Source organism: Zingiber officinale, chromosome 5B (genome assembly GCF_018446385.1).
Source record: "Zingiber officinale cultivar Zhangliang chromosome 5B, Zo_v1.1, whole genome shotgun sequence".
Classification (NCBI taxonomy): Eukaryota; Viridiplantae; Streptophyta; class Magnoliopsida; order Zingiberales; family Zingiberaceae; genus Zingiber; species Zingiber officinale.
This window is the reverse complement of record NC_055995.1, coordinates 19,625,990-19,644,155: the sequence shown is the minus strand read 5'-3', so window position 1 is coordinate 19,644,155 and position 18,166 is coordinate 19,625,990. Positions and strand designations below refer to the sequence as shown.

The following is an 18,166-nucleotide window of genomic DNA, read 5'->3' as shown; positions in this document are numbered from 1 at the left end:
TTTGCTTCGACTAGTCTGACATTCGGCGTATATAGATCGTGCCTGCACACGAGTCAATATGATTCAGTACAATTTAGATCATGGATTTACACCCCTTGACTCACGTGCGAGAAAATCGCTCTCCATACATTTATTCATAATCTAATATGAATCAATATAAACTAATCTATTTATCTTAGAATTCTTAATATGAAATTCATTTATAATGAAGCTTCGTATCTCTTCTACCTTCGTAAATCTCCAACCCAAACTACCAAATCTGCTGGAAGCGTGGGAAAAAATGTACGCGGTCAAGCTAAGTCATTCAAATGAAGATAAGGCATCACAAAAATAAATAAAAAATAACAAAATTATAAACAATGACGACCAGACTCAAGTCAATCATAAAGTGATAGAAGACAGTTCGATGCCAGCTCACACAATGCGTAGAAAAATCGCCAATTAACATTAAACAATCAAACAGAGATGCCATCTCAACGCCGGCAGGCTCGTCCAATTCCGAATTGCATAATTCAATTTGAGTCAAAAGAAATCTAGATCGATGGATGGACAGGCGGCGGTCCGCCGCCGGGATCAGCGATGGCAGTTCCAAGTCCGATTAGTCACCGACACGCCGCCAGCCTGCGGCGGAGCACGAATATCTACCTTGCAATCGAACTTGGGATGGAAGTGCCCGATCTTGACGAACCAAAGCTTCATCCGCAAGCTGCTCTCCACCCTCACCTCGAAATTGAAGCTGCCCCCCGCACTCTCGTCCCGGAAGGCCTCGGCCACGCCCACGCCCGCCGCGCTGCCGTTGAACTTCCCTTCGAGCTCGGTGGTGTTCTTGTGGGGCTGGTAGAAGACCGGGAGCGGCGCCGACTGGATCTGCTCGCCGCCGTAGAAGAGATCGGCGTCGAGGGCGTCGTAGTAGAGACCGACCCGCTTGTTTGGGTTGCGGAGGGCGACGGCGACGGTGAGGCTGAAGCGGAGGGTGGAATTATCGGCGGTGAGGTTGAAGGCGGACAGCTGGATCTGGTGGATGGAGGCGCGGGGAAGGCGGGGGCGGAAGATGAGCCACCAGAAGAAGAGAACGAAGCCGGCGGTGATGACGATCTGGAGGAGCGAGCAGAGGAGCTTGCAGCAGCAGCCGCCACAGCTGTCTGATCGCGACATGGGAAGACGGCGTCAAGGAATCGCCGGCGGCGAATTAATGGCGTGGAATGTAAAAGTAAAAAGATACCTGGCGTCAGAATGGAAGAATGGAGTGGAGGAGAGATATATAATTTTGAAACCGAACAAAACAAAAACAAGAAGAGTATAATATTCACACACAAAAAAAAAAAAATTAAATCAGTAGATAATGGCGTCCAATTTATGGCATAGCATCTCTAGTTGCAGAAATTATTCCTCTTTTGTTTTTGAATGACCGCTAAATTAAAAACTGATCATGGAACCATCAATTGTTTTATCGACGTCAATGCTTACAAAGTAAATCGAAAAATGTTCATGAAAATCCATTTATGGCAACCGGCCGACAAATTTTTGCTGATCTGGAGATAGTCAACGATAGTTTGCTATCTTTCTTTGCTTTCTTTGCTTTCATGAATGTTCATGAAAATCCATTTCTTTGCTTTCTTTCTTGTGTTTCGTAATATGATTAATTTCAATGATGATCCCCTATTTTCCTTTTTGAGTAATTATTATCAATGTTCCCATGGATCTATTGAGACTTTATTGGCCAATACAAGTCATGTTGTTCCCCTACCTTCAAACTCTAGTCCATGGAACGTTCTTGCCCTTGAGTCATAGCTCAAGTTGATGACCGCCAGAGAAGAAGCTTTGGAAAAATTGTATGCTCAAAAACAGCAGCTTTAGGTGAGGCGCTTCAGTGAGAGAAAGCATTACTTCAAGAACATAATATGCTATGCTATGAACTTCTAATCACACCAGCGCCGAATAGGAGACATCTTTTTGCATGTCGATCTTATCACTGATTTTGTATTTCCTTCCTATCTTTTGCTATACATGGGAGGATGTTCATTCTTTTATAAATCTTTGTTATTTCTGCACATTGTGTCTCTATGTTAATTTTTAGTCTTATGAAAATTTGTCTTGGGAATTTTCATTGTTCCCATTTGCCTACTCACCAATCAATGAATGTTATTGTGATTTGAAACGTCATCTTTAATTATACTATTGGTCTTATGCTTCTGAGGAGATGATAGTGTTTTCCTTGACGTGACCAGTTGCCTTGTATAAACAACATTTGTTTTTTCCTTTATAAAGATGCATCCCAAACCTTCTTTCCCTATCCCCTTCTTAACATTCCAGTTACTTATCCCCTCTCTACATTCACTTACTTACTGGCTGGAATGGCTCAAAATCATGTAAAAGATCCCATGGAAACTCCTAATCCTACGATACCAAGGAGCAGCCATAAGACGAGGCCCTATGAGGAGGGTGTTAAAATACCCTTGCCTTCAGAGGGATCTACTAGAGATTCTAACCATGCATTTCTCTTCAGTGCAATCCTCAGAGTTGGAAGCTTATTGGGCTTCCTGGTGACATCTATTTATTTTCCTTCTTTGTTGTTTAAATGCTCCCCTCTTTTTATAATCAGCACCTTTGTTTTCTGAAAGTTTCTTGGTCCAAATCTCCTGTGTTGATCAAGATAGGGTCCTTGGTGAGAATTCGGAACCGAAGGCAGAATCACCTTGTATGAGGACCTTAATACAACAAAGAGATTAAGCACGAAGTAAATTGAACCAGGCACAACTGAAGGCATAGGCCAATAAAGTCTATGCCTAGGGCCTCAATATAATTGGGGCCATTAATATTATATTTTTTAAAAATATATTTAATAATTAAAATTTAATTTTAATTAGAACGGGATGTTTCATTTCAAGAATGCCGCTTAGGCGCTTAAATTTCCGTGCAGGCGTGCACAGTAATATATACTGTACCGCCACCGCTTCGATTTTCTACTGTGCACATTGTACAACTATCTTTGAAGACTGTCGCTTCGATTTACATGCACAGTAATGCACTGTACAACCACCTATTTCAACGAAAAACAAAACTTCAATTAATTATATAAAATAATTCTCCTAGAATTCTATATAAAACCACTACAGAATTTGATTTACTCATGTTTTCGTTCTCTAAGTCTCAGACTCTCATCCTGCTCATATTTTCATCCTCTAAATTTCATCCTCTGTAGTCTGTATTTTTTGTCCCTCGTCATCTCGACGGTGATTCTTTCAGTCTCAGAATACTGAATACGACAAAACGCCCTTCACATTCCTTAATCGTCAGGTAATATTTTTTTAATTTTTTCTTCATTCTTGAAATGTTCTTTATTGTTCTGTATAAATAATAAATTATTGATGAAATAGACCCAAATATGAAATATGGTTGGAAAAATATATTATTAGCAGTTGTATGAAAAAATTTTTTCTCATTTTTCCTCTCTTGCAAACAAATTACTACATCGCAAACTTTTATGCACTTATCTCATTTATTATATATTTGTTAAGTATAATTTATTATAAAATATAAACCGCTTAAATTAACCGATTCAAATCAAATTTAATATTTTATATTTTTTATTATATTTGTGCAGATAATACTCAGTGATCCTGTCTGGAAGCTGAGAAAACGAACCTGCCGGTGTGACGTGTCTGGAAGGTTGACCGCATCCCCATGACCCGGTCGATGATCTGTCCGCTACGTTGACCGAGTCGTCTGGAGTCCTCCTCCGGTCAACTGTACCTGTATCCATCGACCGGGTTCCCCCGGTCTCTGGTACCTCGGTGCTCGAGGCGAATCCCAGACATATAAGTAATCGCATAATAATGACAGAATAGTTAACTAAATGCGGAAAAGGTACGAGAACGTACCCTGGCCCAGGGGGGCGCCCTCGGATGGATCAGTGAGCTGACGGAGTCGTCGTGATCCCGAATAGTAGATAACTGTCCACCAAACGCGTAGCTGGCTCCAGTGGCTCGAAGCCGGAAGCGATATAGATCCGCAGGACGGAGCACGGTCCGACTGCATGATAACAATCCGCATAATGAAACACCACACGGCTCGATGGCCGGAAACACAACCGATGTCCGGAAACACTGCACTGGGTCAGATCTGTGCCGCACGCGGCGAGGACAGCGGCTGTACCGCCGTCGGAATCGACGGTCGGGAGACCGGAGGTGCTGGCCGCCAAAGACGGCTGCGGCGGTGGCTACAGCATGAGATGCCGGTAACGGCAGCCTCTGGATGAGGCACACGGCCGGCGGGAGGCGCTGACCGCCGCCGGAAGTCACGGCCGGCGGAGACATTCGCTGCCGACAGTATGGGAGAGGCGTCGATACTCGCTGGGGGCGACGGCGGTGACATCCACGGCCACTGGAGGTGGCCTAGGGCGACGACAATGGTCGCTGGCGGCATTGGCAGCGGCTGGCACCTACTGGAGCCGGCAGCGGTTGCGGGAGAAGGCGGCAGCGGGTACGCCCGCTAGAGACAGCAGATCCTCCACGGCATCGTCGTCGGCGAGTGGAGAGGAGGAGGTAGCTATGAGTGCCTGTCGCCGGTGGCAGTGCCAATCCAACCGCCACCTCCCAAAGATTTCCCCTCTCTTCCTTTCGTGCTCCCCCTCTCTGCCGCCGCCTCCTTTCTTTTTTTTCAAACCCGAGCCTTTTTTCCCTTTCAAAGCCCTAGCTTCCCCCTAAAAAACCTAAATGCCCCTCTACTTTCTCCTATCTCCTTTTCTGCCCCTTACACAACCGGATCACAAGCTTCCCCTTCAAGTCTAGTCGAAGGAGGCGTGAGTCCGACTGACTGGACAGTCTATTGCAAAGAATTGAACCACTCTCGATGTCAAAGCCAAAACGCTGAACCAATAATATAATGTCCCTCGAGCGGTCGCGATAATAATGGTGTCGCAGGAGATGGTCACGATACCGAGCAAACTAAGTCGGAAACTGGACCAATGCCAAGTGCGCAGCCACGAAAATACCGACCGGACGATCGAAGTGCTGTCGATCGGATGGATAGATGCTAGGCGAACGCTGTCGTGCGAGCGATCGAAATGATGTCGATCGGATGGATAGATGCCGAGCGGACGATACCGTGCGTGCGACCGGAATGATGGCGATAGGTCGGATAAATGCTGGGCGGACGATACCGCGCGTGCGACTGGAATGAGGTCGATCGATCGGATAAATGTCGGGCGGACGATACCGCGCGTGCGACCGTGGTGACGCCGATCGGTCAAATAGATGTCGGGCGGCCGATGCCGCGCGTGCGACCGTGGTGACGTCGATCGGTCAGATAGATGCTGGGCGGACGATACCGCGCGTGCGACTGGAATGAGGTCGATCGATCGGATAAATGCCGGGCGGACGATACCGCGCGTGCAACCGTGGTGACGCCGATCGGTCAAATAGATGCTGGGCCGCGAGGACTGCTCGACCCCGAACGGGGGAGATAGATGCTCGCGACGGCTACTCGACCCCAAACGGGGGAGATAGATGTATGATATACTGGTCCGATATACTGGTCCTCCAGGCCGAGCGGCTCGGAGGCCTTCGGCTTCGAGCGCTTGGCTCGGATGATAACCTTTCGGCCGAACGGCTCGGGGGCCTTCGGTGATAACTCGACCCCGAACGGGGGAGATAGAATATATGATATGCTGGTCCGTGCAGAGGTCTTCAGCCCGGGGGATTCACACCGGTCCGACTGCGGCCCGACTCTTGGTCGGTCGCCCGGGAGGTTTATAGTCGCCGGTCCGACTGCGGCCCGACTCTTGGTCGGTCGCCCGGGAGGTTTATAGTCGCCGGTCCGACTGCGGCCCGACTCTTGGTCGGTCGCCAGGGAGGTTTATAGTCGCCGGTCCGACTGCGGCCCTACTCTTGGTCGGTCGCCCGGGAGGTTTATAGTCGCCGGTCCGACTGCGGCCCGACTCTTGGTCGGTCGCCCGGGAGGTTTATAGTCGCCGGTCCGACTCTCGATATTTAACGTCGGAGCTCGACGGTCTTCAAGCCGGGGTTTTTATAGTCGCCGGTTCGACTCTCGATATTTAACGTCGAAGCTCGACGGTCTTCAAGCCGGGGTTTTTATAGTCGCCGGTTCGACTCTCGATATTTAACGTCGGAGCTCGACGGTCTTCAAGTGAGACTATATACCCGGCCGAACGGCTCGGGCCTTCACATCGAGCGCTGGGCTCGGATACCATATACCCGGCCGAACGGCTCGGGCCTTCACATCGAGCACTGGGCTCGGATACCATATACCCGGCCGAACGACTCGGGCCTTCACATCGAGCGCTGGGCTCGGATACCATATACCCGGCCGAATGGCTCGGGCCTTCACATCGAGCGCTGGGCTCGGATACCATATACCCAGCCAAACGGCTCGAGCGCTCGGCTCGGATACCATATACCCGCCCGAACGGCTCGGGCCTTCACATCGAGCGCTGGCTCGGATACTATATACCCTACCGAACGGCCGGGCCTTCACATCGAGCTCCGGATATATATACCCGGCAGCGGGCCTTCACATCGAGCAGGGCTCGATACCATATACCCAGCCAAACGGCTCGGGATCTTCTATTTCAAGCATCGCAGATCCCATACGCAGCCGCCAAACGGCTCGGGGTCTCGAGCGAGCCCAGACTACGGCTTGTATATAATCCTCCTACCGAACGCCCGGGGCTCGCCTTGAGCCTATGGCTCGATATAAACCTCCTACCGACCGGGCCGGGGCTTTCAAGAACTAATACGGATCATATAACTAACCGAGAACAGATAACGGAAAACCGGCCTGCGAGAATAGCGAACTCTCCGCCGTCCATCTTCACGTTCCGGATCGCGCGCGTTCCTGCACGGCGCCATTTTGATCCCGTCTCGAAGCCGAAAACGAACTCGCCGGTGTGACGGTCTGGAAGGTTGACCGCATCCCCATGACCCGGTCGATGATCTGTCCGCTACGTTGACCGAGTCGTCTGGAGTCCTCCTCCGGTCAACTGTACCTGTATCCATCGACCGGGTTCCCCCGGTCTCTGGTACCTCGGTGCTCGAGGCGAATCCCAGACATATAAGTAATCGCATAATAATGACAGAATAGTTAACTAAATGCGGAAAAGGTACGAGAACGTACCCTGGCCCAGGGGGGCGCCCTCGGATGGATCAGTGAGCTGACGGAGTCGTCGTGATCCCGAATAGTAGATAACTGTCCACCAAACGCGTAGCTGGCTCCAGTAGCTCGAAGCCGGAAGCGATATAGATCCGCAGGACGGAGCACGGTCCGACTGCCGGATAACAATCCGAATAATGAAACACCACACGGCTCGATGGCCGGAAACACAACCGATGTCCGGAAACACTGCACTGGGTCAGATCTGTGCCGCACGCGGCGAGGACAGCGGCTGTACCGCCGTCGGAATCGACGGTCGGGAGACCGGAGGTGCTGACCGCCGCCGGAAGTCACGGCCGGCGGAGACATTCGCTGCCGACAGTATGGGAGAGGCGTCGATACTCGCTGGGGGCGACGGCGGTGACATCCACGGCCACTGGAGGTGGCCTAGGGCGACGACAATGGTCGCTGGCGGCATTGGCAGCGGCTGGCACCTACTGGAGCCGGCAGTGGTTGCGGGAGAAGGCGGCAGCGGGTACGCCCGCTAGAGACAGCAGATCCTCCACGGCATCGTCGTCGGCGAGTGGAGAGGAGGAGGCAGCTATGAGTGCCTGTCGCCGGTGGCAGTGCCAATCCAACCGCCACCTCCCAAAGATTTCCCCTCTCTTCCTTTCGTGCTCCCCCTCTCTGCCGCCGCCTCCTTTCTTTTTTTTCAAACCCGAGCCTTTTTTCCCTTTCAAAGCCCTAGCTTCCCCCTAAAAGACCTAAATGCCCCTCTACTTTCTCCTATCTCCTTTTCTGCCCCTTACACAACCGGATCACTCAGTAATCAGTTTGAAATATCATCAAATTAAAACTACACGGTGTAAATCAGGTTTTATTGTTCATTTAATTCTAAGTAATTTTATTTTGATAAAATAATAGAGACTTATATTTTCTTTTCTAATATTATTTTAATATAAATATGCCTATGAAAAAAATATGATTCCGGATATATGAAACGTATGAAAAAAAAGGAAAATAGAAGAATTTATTCAATTTCAAAAAGGCACACTCGATAGATTTATTATTAATAATCAAAATCAAAACTCAGAAAATAATATAATTGAAAATTTAAATGAAAAACTAATTGAATTTTCACCGAAAGATAATACTTTAGGACAAAAAGAAATCTATCAAGAACTTTCTAATGATCACAAAACAAATTCATCAAATATTAATATTAATGAAGAAAATAATTATAATTTAGAAGAAGAAAAAGATGACTTAATAAATCATGAAAATAATTTTTTTAATAATATTGATGAAACCATTATTCAAAAATATATGATCCAGCACAATGGAAAAATATAAATACAAATTTAATAGATTTATTAGTTGAAAAGGGTCCAATTAGAGAAATCAATATTTCTTTTCTAAATGATGAAAATTCTAGACATTTTTCTATGATTCATTACATTCAAAAATTACCAAATGGAGAAAAACATGATAGAAAATGGTTAATATATTCAAAAGAATTAGATAAAGTATTTTATTTTTTTTGTAAATTATTTAGTTAAAAATCAATTAAAATTCAATTAGCAAACGAAGGGTGTCGTGATTGGAAAAATCTTAGTGTCAAGCTTAAAAGTCATGAAACATGCAGTGAACATATTATAAATATGAATATTTGATTTGATATTGAAATGAGATTGTTTCAAAATAAAACCATTGATCAAAATTTACAAGAAAAAATAAATAAGGAAAAAGAACATTGGAAGAATGTATTAATAAGAATTATTGCTATAGTTAAAAATCTTGCAAAAAATAATTTGGCATTCCGTGGCACAAATGAGAAAATTTATCAAGATAACAATGAAAATTTTTTAGGTTTAATTGAAATGATAGTAGAATTTGATCCTATAATACAAGAACACAACGTATTCAAAATGGTAAAATTCATAATCATTATCTTCGTCATAATATACAAAATGAGTTAATAAATATATTGGAAAAAGAAGTAAATAATATTATAATTAAAAAAATAAAAGAAGCAAAATACTTTTCAGTTATACTTGATTGTACTCCTAATGTAAGTCATCAAGAACAAATGTCTCTTATATTAAGATGTGTAGATATTTCAACAAGTCCAATCAAAATAGAAGAATATTTTATAGAATTTTTAAAAGTAGATGATACATCAGGAAAAGGTCTTTTTGATACGCTTATTAATATAATAAAGAAAATTGAACTGGATGTGAATGACATAAAAGGACAAGAATATGATAATGGAGCTAATATGAAAGGTAAACAATAAGGTGTATAAAAGATATTGTTAGATATAAATTCTAGGGCTTTTTATACACCATGTGGTTGTCATAGTCTTAATTTAGTACTATGTGATATGGCTAATTCTTGTCCTAGTGCTATAATATTTTTTGGTGTGATACAACGTATTTACTCATTATTTTCTTCTTCTACAAAAAGATGGAAAATTTTATAAGACCATGTTTCTAATTTAACTCTTAAACCATTATCACAAACACGTTGGGAAAGTCATCTTGAAAGCGTTAAAGCAATAAAATATCAAGCTCCACAGATAAAAGAAGTTTTATATAAACTTGCAGAAACTAGTGATGATCCTAAAACAAAAAGTGAAGCAAATTCTTTAGCAACATATGAGTTTGAAATTTTTGAATTTTTATTAGGTATGGTTATTTGGTATGATATATTATTTGCAGTTAACACTATTAGTAAATTTTTACAATATAAAGATATGAACATTGCTATTGCATTAGATCAGTTAAAAGGTCTTGTTTCTTTTTTTAATGATTATAGAGAAAATGGATTTATATCTGCTGTGATTTCTGCTAAAGAGATTGCAAATGAAATGAATATAGAACCAAAATTTCGTGAAAAACGTGTAATTAGAAGAAATAAACGATTTGATGAGAATAAAATTAATAAAGTGAAGCTTTCACCTGAAGAATCTTTTAAAATTAATTACTTTAATTATATTATTGACCATGTCATTTCTTCACTTCAAAGTAGATTTGAACAATTTAAAATATATGAAGATAATTTTAATTTTTTATATGATGTAGAAAAGTTAAAATTGCTTGATGATGAGTTTTTAAAAATAAAATGTTTAAATCTTGAAAAAATTTTAACACATGACATGTTATCTGATATTGATGGTTTAGATTTATTTTTAGAATTAAAAGTTTTAAGAGAAATAATAAAACCAGAATTAAAAACCGCACTTGAGGTATTGAACCTTATAAAAAAATTAAATTCTTTTCCTAATGCATGGATAGTGATCCTGTCCGAGCGATGAGTCGACGGACACTGGGAACGTGACGCTCTCCGCTGTCTCCGACTGGTGATGTGGATCTCCGGTGAACCTGCAAAAAAGCCGAGCCAGGAAGGGGTTCCCGGCAACGACCCTCCGACACTCAAGTCAGGCAATAAAGGAGAAAGGAGGCAGAGTAACTGTGGCTACAATAATGAGAATTCTGCATACCTCCGTCGGAGTCTGGGGTCCTTATATAGGACCCGGGGAGGCGCGGGCACGCTTCTCGATGCGTGCCCGCTTCCCCAAACATACCTCCAAATGAGTGTGTCAGAAAAAGCACGCCTGACATCATTCCGCAATCATCTGAGCATATCCCTAACGTGACGGTGAAAACTTCCACCGTACGATACTCTGTCCGGTCCGACCGCCGACCATGCTGTTTGTCGGCGGCAGGCATCTTGAGGATGATGTTACCAGCTGTCCCTTTCATCTTTTTACGCCTCTTGTTGGTTCCAGGGTCAAGTGGTCCGGCCGCTCAGCGCTCCCAGCACTCGGGTACGTGTATGTATTGGACCGAGCGGGAAGATCCTCGGTCCTGTGCTCGGATGGGATCACATCTCAGTGATCTGTGCTTCGACCGAGCGGCCCGTCCGCTCGGCCAATAAGCTCCTTTACCTTAAGCGTCGGAATCTCGACCTATGGTCGAGCTATATTCCAGTTGGCCTAGAGGACATCCTGCCGACCGGGCTATTAGCCGGTCTGCGTGGTGGGATTGTTGGTTGCTACTCGGAAAACCTAACGGTTCCACTGTACAAAAATTTTGTACAAAGGTCTGAACCTTTTCCTAGCTACCATGTGTTCTTTTAAATTAAACTTGGATCGCCTACGGAACTTTACACGTTTGATCCTAAGTTTAATTTATTTGTTCTTTTAGGTTTAGACTTGGATCTCCTAGACAAAGCCTTTTAAGGAAAGCTAATATTTAATTTCCTTAAATAACTTTAGGTCAATCAAAAAGAACAATCAAATCACAAGGAAAAGAAAAATAAAAGAACACAACATCGAAAACTAATTCGAAATACTAGAATCGCATGCCTCTTGTATTTGGTATTTTTACAAAGAAATAAAACTAGTATGATGCGGAAATTAAATACTAGTGTACCTTTTCTTTTGCAAGCAAAAACCTCTAGGTCTTCTACCATATTCCTCTTCTAACCTCGGACGTTGTGTAGGCAACGATCTTCCAAGATAAGAAACCACCAAAGCACCTTCTTCTCCTCCTTGCAAGGTTCGGCCACAACAAGAGCACCTCCAAGGATGAAGAGATTCAACCACCACCAATGCTTCAAGGGATGCTAGAAAAGAGACTTCTTTTCTCTCCTTCTTAGATTCGGCCACCAAAGCTATCTCCACCAAGAGAAGGTTTCGGCCACACAAAGGAGAGGAGAGGAAAAGGAGGGGTCGGGCACACCCAAGGAGAAAAGAGAGGAAAAATAGAATAGAAATCTCTTTTTCTTAAAGGCACCTCTATCCCCTCTTTTATAATCCTTGGTCTTGGCAAATAAGGAAATTTTAATAAAAATTTCCTTAATTCCTTTTCCATGAAAAAGAAAATTTAATTAATTAAAATCAAATTCCTTTTCTCACATATCATGGCCGACCACATTCAAATCTCCAAGCAAATAAAAAATTTAAACACAAATTAAAATTTCCTTATTTGCTTCCGGAAATTTATAAAAATTTCTCCAATAATTTTTCCCTTCATGGTGGATTATAAAAAGGAAATTAAAATCTTTCTTTTAAACATGTGGATAAAAAGAAAGTTATCTCTAAAAAATTAAAATCTATTTTAATCTACAAATAAGGAAAGATATCAAATCTTTTCTTAATCTTCTGTAGAAACTTATAAAAGAGAATATTTAATTTTTTAAACTCTCTTTTAAATCATGAACATGGTTAAAAAGAAAAGTTTTCTTAAAATTTAAAATCCACCTTTTAATCAACAAATAAGGAAAGATTTCAAATTTTAAACTCTCTTTTAAACATGTGGATGATTTACAAATAAGGAAAATTTTTACCAAAAATTAAAACCATCCTTTTAATCTACAAATAAGGAAAGAGATTAATCTCTTCTCTTAATCTTTTGTAGAAAGTTATAAAAGGAAATTTTTAATTTTTTAAACTCTCTTTTAAAACCATGATATCCACATAAGAAATAATTTTAATAAAAATCCTTTTTAATATTCTAGTGGCCGGCCACCTAAGCTTGGGACCCAAGCTTTGGCCGGCCACCAACTTGGCTCATCCACTTGGTTTTGGCCGACCCTAGCTTGGGTTCCAAGCTAACTTGGCCGACCCCATTGGATGGGTAAAAAGGTGGGTATGTGGTGGATATAAATCTCTATATACAAGAGGCTACGATAGGGACCGAGAGGAAAAATTGGTTTTGGTCTCCCGATGAAATTAAGCTTCCCGTGTTCGCCCCGAACACACAACTTAATTTCATCAATAATAATTCATTCCACTAAAGAACTATTATTGAACTACCGCATCAATCCCAAATTACATTTTGGGCTCCTTCTTATTATGAGTGTGTCAGTCTCCCTGTGTTTAAGATGTCGAATGTCCACTAATTAAATGAGTTACTGACAACTCACTTAATTAATATCTTAGTCCAAGAGTAGTACCACTCAACCTCATCATCATGTCGGACTAAGTCCACCTGCAGGGTTTAACATAACAATCCTTATGAGCTCCTCTTGGGGACATTCTCAACCTAGATTACTAGGACATAGTTTCCTTCTATAATCAACAACACACACTATAACTGATATCATTTCTCAACTTATCGGGCTTATTGATTTATCGAACTAAATCTCACCTATTGATAAATTAAAGAAATAAATATTAAATATATGTGCTTGTTATTATATTAGGATTAAGAGCACACACTTCCATAATAACTGAGGTCTTTGTTCCTTTATAAAGTCAGTATAAAAGAAACGACCTCTAATGGTCCTACTCAATACACTCTAAGTGTACTAGTGTAATTATATAGTTAAGATAAACTAATACCTAATTACACTACGACCTCCCAATGGTTTGTTCCTTTCCATATTGGTCGTGAGCTACTGTTTATAATTTATAAGGTACTGATAACATGATCCTCTGTGTGTGACACCACACACCATGTTATCTACAATATAAATTAATTGAACAACTATATTTATCATAAATGTAGACATTTGACGAATGTGATTCTTATTTCTAGATAAATGTTTATACCAAAATCTAGGCTTTTAGTATACATCCTAACAGGGATCTTGGGGCTGCCCCTATTGACCTTTGACCTCCACGTGTCGTTGACCGCCGCCGACGTGGGTGCCCCGTCCTTACCACCGGATCACATGCCTTCCCCTCAAGTCTAGTCAAAGGCGGCGCTAAGTCCGACTGACTAGACTATAAGTCTGGCTAGGTGGCATCCGCTCTGCCGCTTTTTAAAATACCCTTTCGCTCGGTCAGTATGATGTCAAGTGGGGTCCTTCGGCCTATAACTAACGATGGCCCGGTCGGCCTGCTGCCTATCACCGCTGACGTCTTCAGGATTCCCTTGGAATGCGTGTAAATCCCAACCATTATGGTTGAGCACGCGAGCTGTGCGTCGTAATGGGACTTCTTAAATGCACTCCTATGACCTGACGCCACGTGGCACCTCTGTCGTCATCGTACGGTGAAGGCGTCGCGTCCGATGGGACCTTTGGCGGTTCGAAATGAGCGGCCAGATACGAGCCTCGGTCCCTGCGACCTGCATCCGACGGTTCAGGGCGATCGGGCCCAACCTTATAAAGCCTTCGCCATCCCCTTCCGCCGCATCTTCGCGTTCGTGCTTGCAGAGCTTTCGTTTGTGCTCAGTACTCCGGTGAACCAGATTTCTCGGCCTTCCGGTGATCTTCTGTCTTCTTCTTTCACCCGCCCTGCTCTCTGTAAGATCCTTTGCCTTTTGCTCCCTGGTTCTTGCCTTTCCTTTGCACTCCTTGCCGTAGTCGTGTTTTTCGGTTACTGTTCCGTTCATCTTTCTCTTCAAGCCCCCTACCTTTTCTTTCGACCTTTGCCTTCTGTACTGTTCCGGCGATGGCTAGCTCTTCCCAACCCGCTGATCTCACCCCTGGCCCATGGTATACTACCATGGAGTCACGGTTTGATCGGCGTGACGCAGAGAGCTTAATTAACGTCTTCGATCTCCCTTCTGATTTCGAACTTATTTTACCCTAGCCTTCCGCTCGGCCGCACAAACCGCCGCGCAGCACTATCAGCCGGTCTGCGATTTCCTCTCCATCCCTTTATCGTCGAAGTTTGTAATTTCTTCGGTATTTCGTCCGGCCAGCTAGTGACAAATTCCTTCCGCCTTCTGTGTGGAGTTGTTGTGTTGTTCAAAATCCTCAACATTCCCCTTCGTCCGGAGGTTTTTTACTACTTCTATTACCCCAAGCAATCCGAGCTGGGCACTTATCTGTTCCAGTCTCGGATCAGCTTGGTCTTCTTCGATAAAATGCCCACCTCCAACAAACATTGGAAGGAAGACTTTTTCTTCCTCCATTTTCCCGGACGGCTCCCCTTCTTAACCAAGTGGTAGGTCGGACCACCCACCTCTCCCGAACTGAAGAGGTATAAGACCAGACCGGACTACCTTCAAGCGGTGAATATGCTAGCTGGTCTGAAGCTCGACATCAACAAGCTCCTCCCTGAAGGAGTGATGTACATGTTCGGCTTGAGTCCGAGCCGAACCAAACTCCCGAGCAGCTTTAGTAAGAAATTTACTTGTGCATTTGCCTTGAGTTCTAACTGATTTCCTTCTCTTTTCTTTGCAGTGAACATCGTAATGGAATCTGTGCTGTTCAGGATTCTGAAGAAAAAGGCGGAGGCGATCGAGGCAACAGTGGCCAAGGAAATGGAGCAGATGGGTATTGCTCCGGTCGGCTCTCATGAGGGTGAGAGTGAGACCAATGTGGGGGAGTCGCCTGCTCAGACTTCTCCCATGGAGGTGACGGGTGGCGCAGCCTCTAGTAGGGAACCGACCGTTTGGGAGGAAGGCTCCGATCCGGAGGATGAGCTCCCACTTAACAGGAAAAGACGGCGTGTTGAGATGCCACTTCGTTCGGCTACCTCCGCGGTGCAAGCGTTCGAGCGGATGGGCCCTCTGTCCCCTCGCGGAAAGGCCCCTTCCGTCGAGTCCCTGTCCTCCGATCGGACCCCGTCACAACTAGAGCCCTCTCAGGAACCCATCGTCGTGCCTCCTGTTAGCTCCTTGCCTCCGGCGTCTTGGAGGCCTCGCCGCTCGGTCATACTTTCCAAGTCGTCCGCCCCCGCATCTGATCCCTCCGGGTCTGCTCACACGACGTCGGGCGGACACCGCACCATTAAGGCCACTCTGCATCTTCCTACCGAGGATTACCTCGAGGAGTCGGATCGGCCCAAGGCCCCTGTGTAAAATACGGTGCCCAAATAATAATAAAATAATAAGATTATTGGACAAATAATCTTTTTGGATTTTTCAGGAATTTTTAGGAATTTTCTGGGATTTAATCGGAGCTCGTATGACGTATTTTAAGGGGAATCAATTATTGGGTTTAGAGGAAGCCTGTTTGGAATACCCTTTAGTGGGAGTTGATTGAGGAAATAAACTTAGCATTTAATTGTTTGAACCTAAGTTTTTAATCTTCTCACCGTGCCCTAACCAAATGAAAGCGCCGATTTCTTTCCTTCCTCTTGCTCTTTGTCGCCGAGATCTCACCGCCGCCTCTCCCTCTCCCAACTACACTGCATCGCCGACACCTCCTTCCCCTCTTCATCCGCCGCACACCTTCGTTCTCCTCTGTGCACAGCCGCCGAGCCACCAGCACCGAGTCTTCTTCCCTTCCGAGCCGCACATCATCGGCCGCACCTTCCGATCGTCCTCCTTCCCAACGCTCGGCTCGGTGACACTGCAGTCGTCCATCTCCACTACCGCGGTGTGTCCCACGACCACTACGTCGGCGTTGATCGATGAGGTTTGGGAGGAGCTCGTCCTCGCACATCGATCGGCCACCACAACTTCATTTGGGGATCGGTTTCTTCGCCGGATCTGTGTTCAACACCGGCAATTGAAATAGAAGAGGTAATGAGTACTATTTTTCTTGATGGATTCTTTAGTAACGAGTAGTTTCTCGGGTGGAATTCTTGTTCCTTCTTCGTGGTCGATCAGTGTATCCAATAGGTTGTAAACAGTGGTATTTCGGTATGTTGATTGATCTGGAATTTTAATGGTGATTGGCAGGAAGTATTCTGTTTAGTTTGCTAAAGGTTCTGTGGGATTATTTGATTCAGGTAATATATCTCTTTTGGTTAAATTTAATTCAGTGAGGATTAGTTCTTCAACTAATAAGGGATTAGTATTATGACTTGTTATGAAGGATTGTTGGCTAAATTGATATTGTGATTAATAGAATTTGGATGTTGTGATTTAATTGGGTGGATTTCCATATATGGATCGGTTGATAACAGGTGATTAATAGAAGCGTTTATGATCGATATAAAAGACCATTGGATTGATTATAAGATGTGGGTGTTTCAGAAAGATTTGAGGATTCATGGATGAGTTGATTAGGGTTTTCTCTAATTAGTTTGGGTGGAGGTTTTAGCTAGTTGTTGCATATGTAATTAGCTAAATTGTAATCCTGTGATTTGCAGGACTATGATATGAGACGAGTATCTTGACGGAGGGTTTCTGGACACGCACTACGTATAAAGGCGGGTACTTCTTGCTTTATCTCTTTAGTGTTTTGATCCTAGTGCATGAGCTTTATGTTCAGATAGTTGCTGTATCTATCTTGACTCCACTCCTATTTTTCCTGCGTTTGATACTTCCACTCAATCTTTGAGCTACTCGTTTTCTGTATCTATACAGTCTCTTGTTGCTATCGATGATATTTAGCAGATACTATAGTACTAGGTATTGGATACCAGATACCAGACATTAGATAGTAGATATTGGATATATGGACACCTGATACCATGTTTACCTGCCTTGATTACTGTTTATTTACACACCTTACTGAGCATGCTGGCTTCATGTAGCATACCTGTTTCTGTATTTATTTACACACCTTACTGAGCATGCTGGCTTCATGTAGCATACCTGTTTCTGTTTATATATATATGATGACTGTTGCATTGTTCGCATCATGTCATTGCATGCATGCCGGCGACCATGTCTCCCTTGTGGTTGAGAGGGTCATTGGCCAGGGCCGCACGCTCGGCCACTCATGGGTAGTGGCGGCTGGAGCGTGCCGCTTGTCCTGTCGTGCCGCACTCGGCCACTCATGGGTAGTGGCGGCTGGAGTTGCGAGCAGCAGGGACCCCGTCGCAGACGTAGCTATTCAGCTACTATGCAACTGTCCACTCGGTCACTCGAGAGTAGTGGCGGCTGGAGTGTCGTACAGTTGTCATCGATCCGGCCTCTCGACCATACAGGGGTCGTGGTGCAGAGAGGTGGGCGGGGTGACCATCCGTACATACGCTGTTGTTTATATCTGCTGGTTGTTTACTTATGCTGTTGTTGCTTATCTATGCTGCTGTTGCTAGATTATGCTGTTGTTGTTTATTTATGCTGTTATGCTTATGTAGGTTGAGATTTATACCTGTGTTAGGTGTTTAGACACTGGCTTACTTACTGTTGATATGTATATACCTCACATGATACCATGTAGTTATGAGCAGTACTGTAGCAGGACTTTGCTACATCTA

The 18,166-nt window shown here is 44.1% G+C and overlaps 1 protein-coding gene across 1 annotated transcript; it reads right to left on the bottom strand.

The window, feature by feature from the left end:
• Positions 1-309: 309 nt before the first annotated feature.
• Positions 310-1,381, bottom strand: LOC121987270 (NDR1/HIN1-like protein 10). The gene has a single exon (XM_042541149.1). It carries the CDS (start codon positions 1,153-1,155, stop codon positions 574-576), a length of 582 nt encoding a protein of 193 aa, XP_042397083.1. The 5' UTR covers positions 1,156-1,381; the 3' UTR covers positions 310-573.
• Between the last annotated feature and the right edge of the window lie 16,785 nt (positions 1,382-18,166).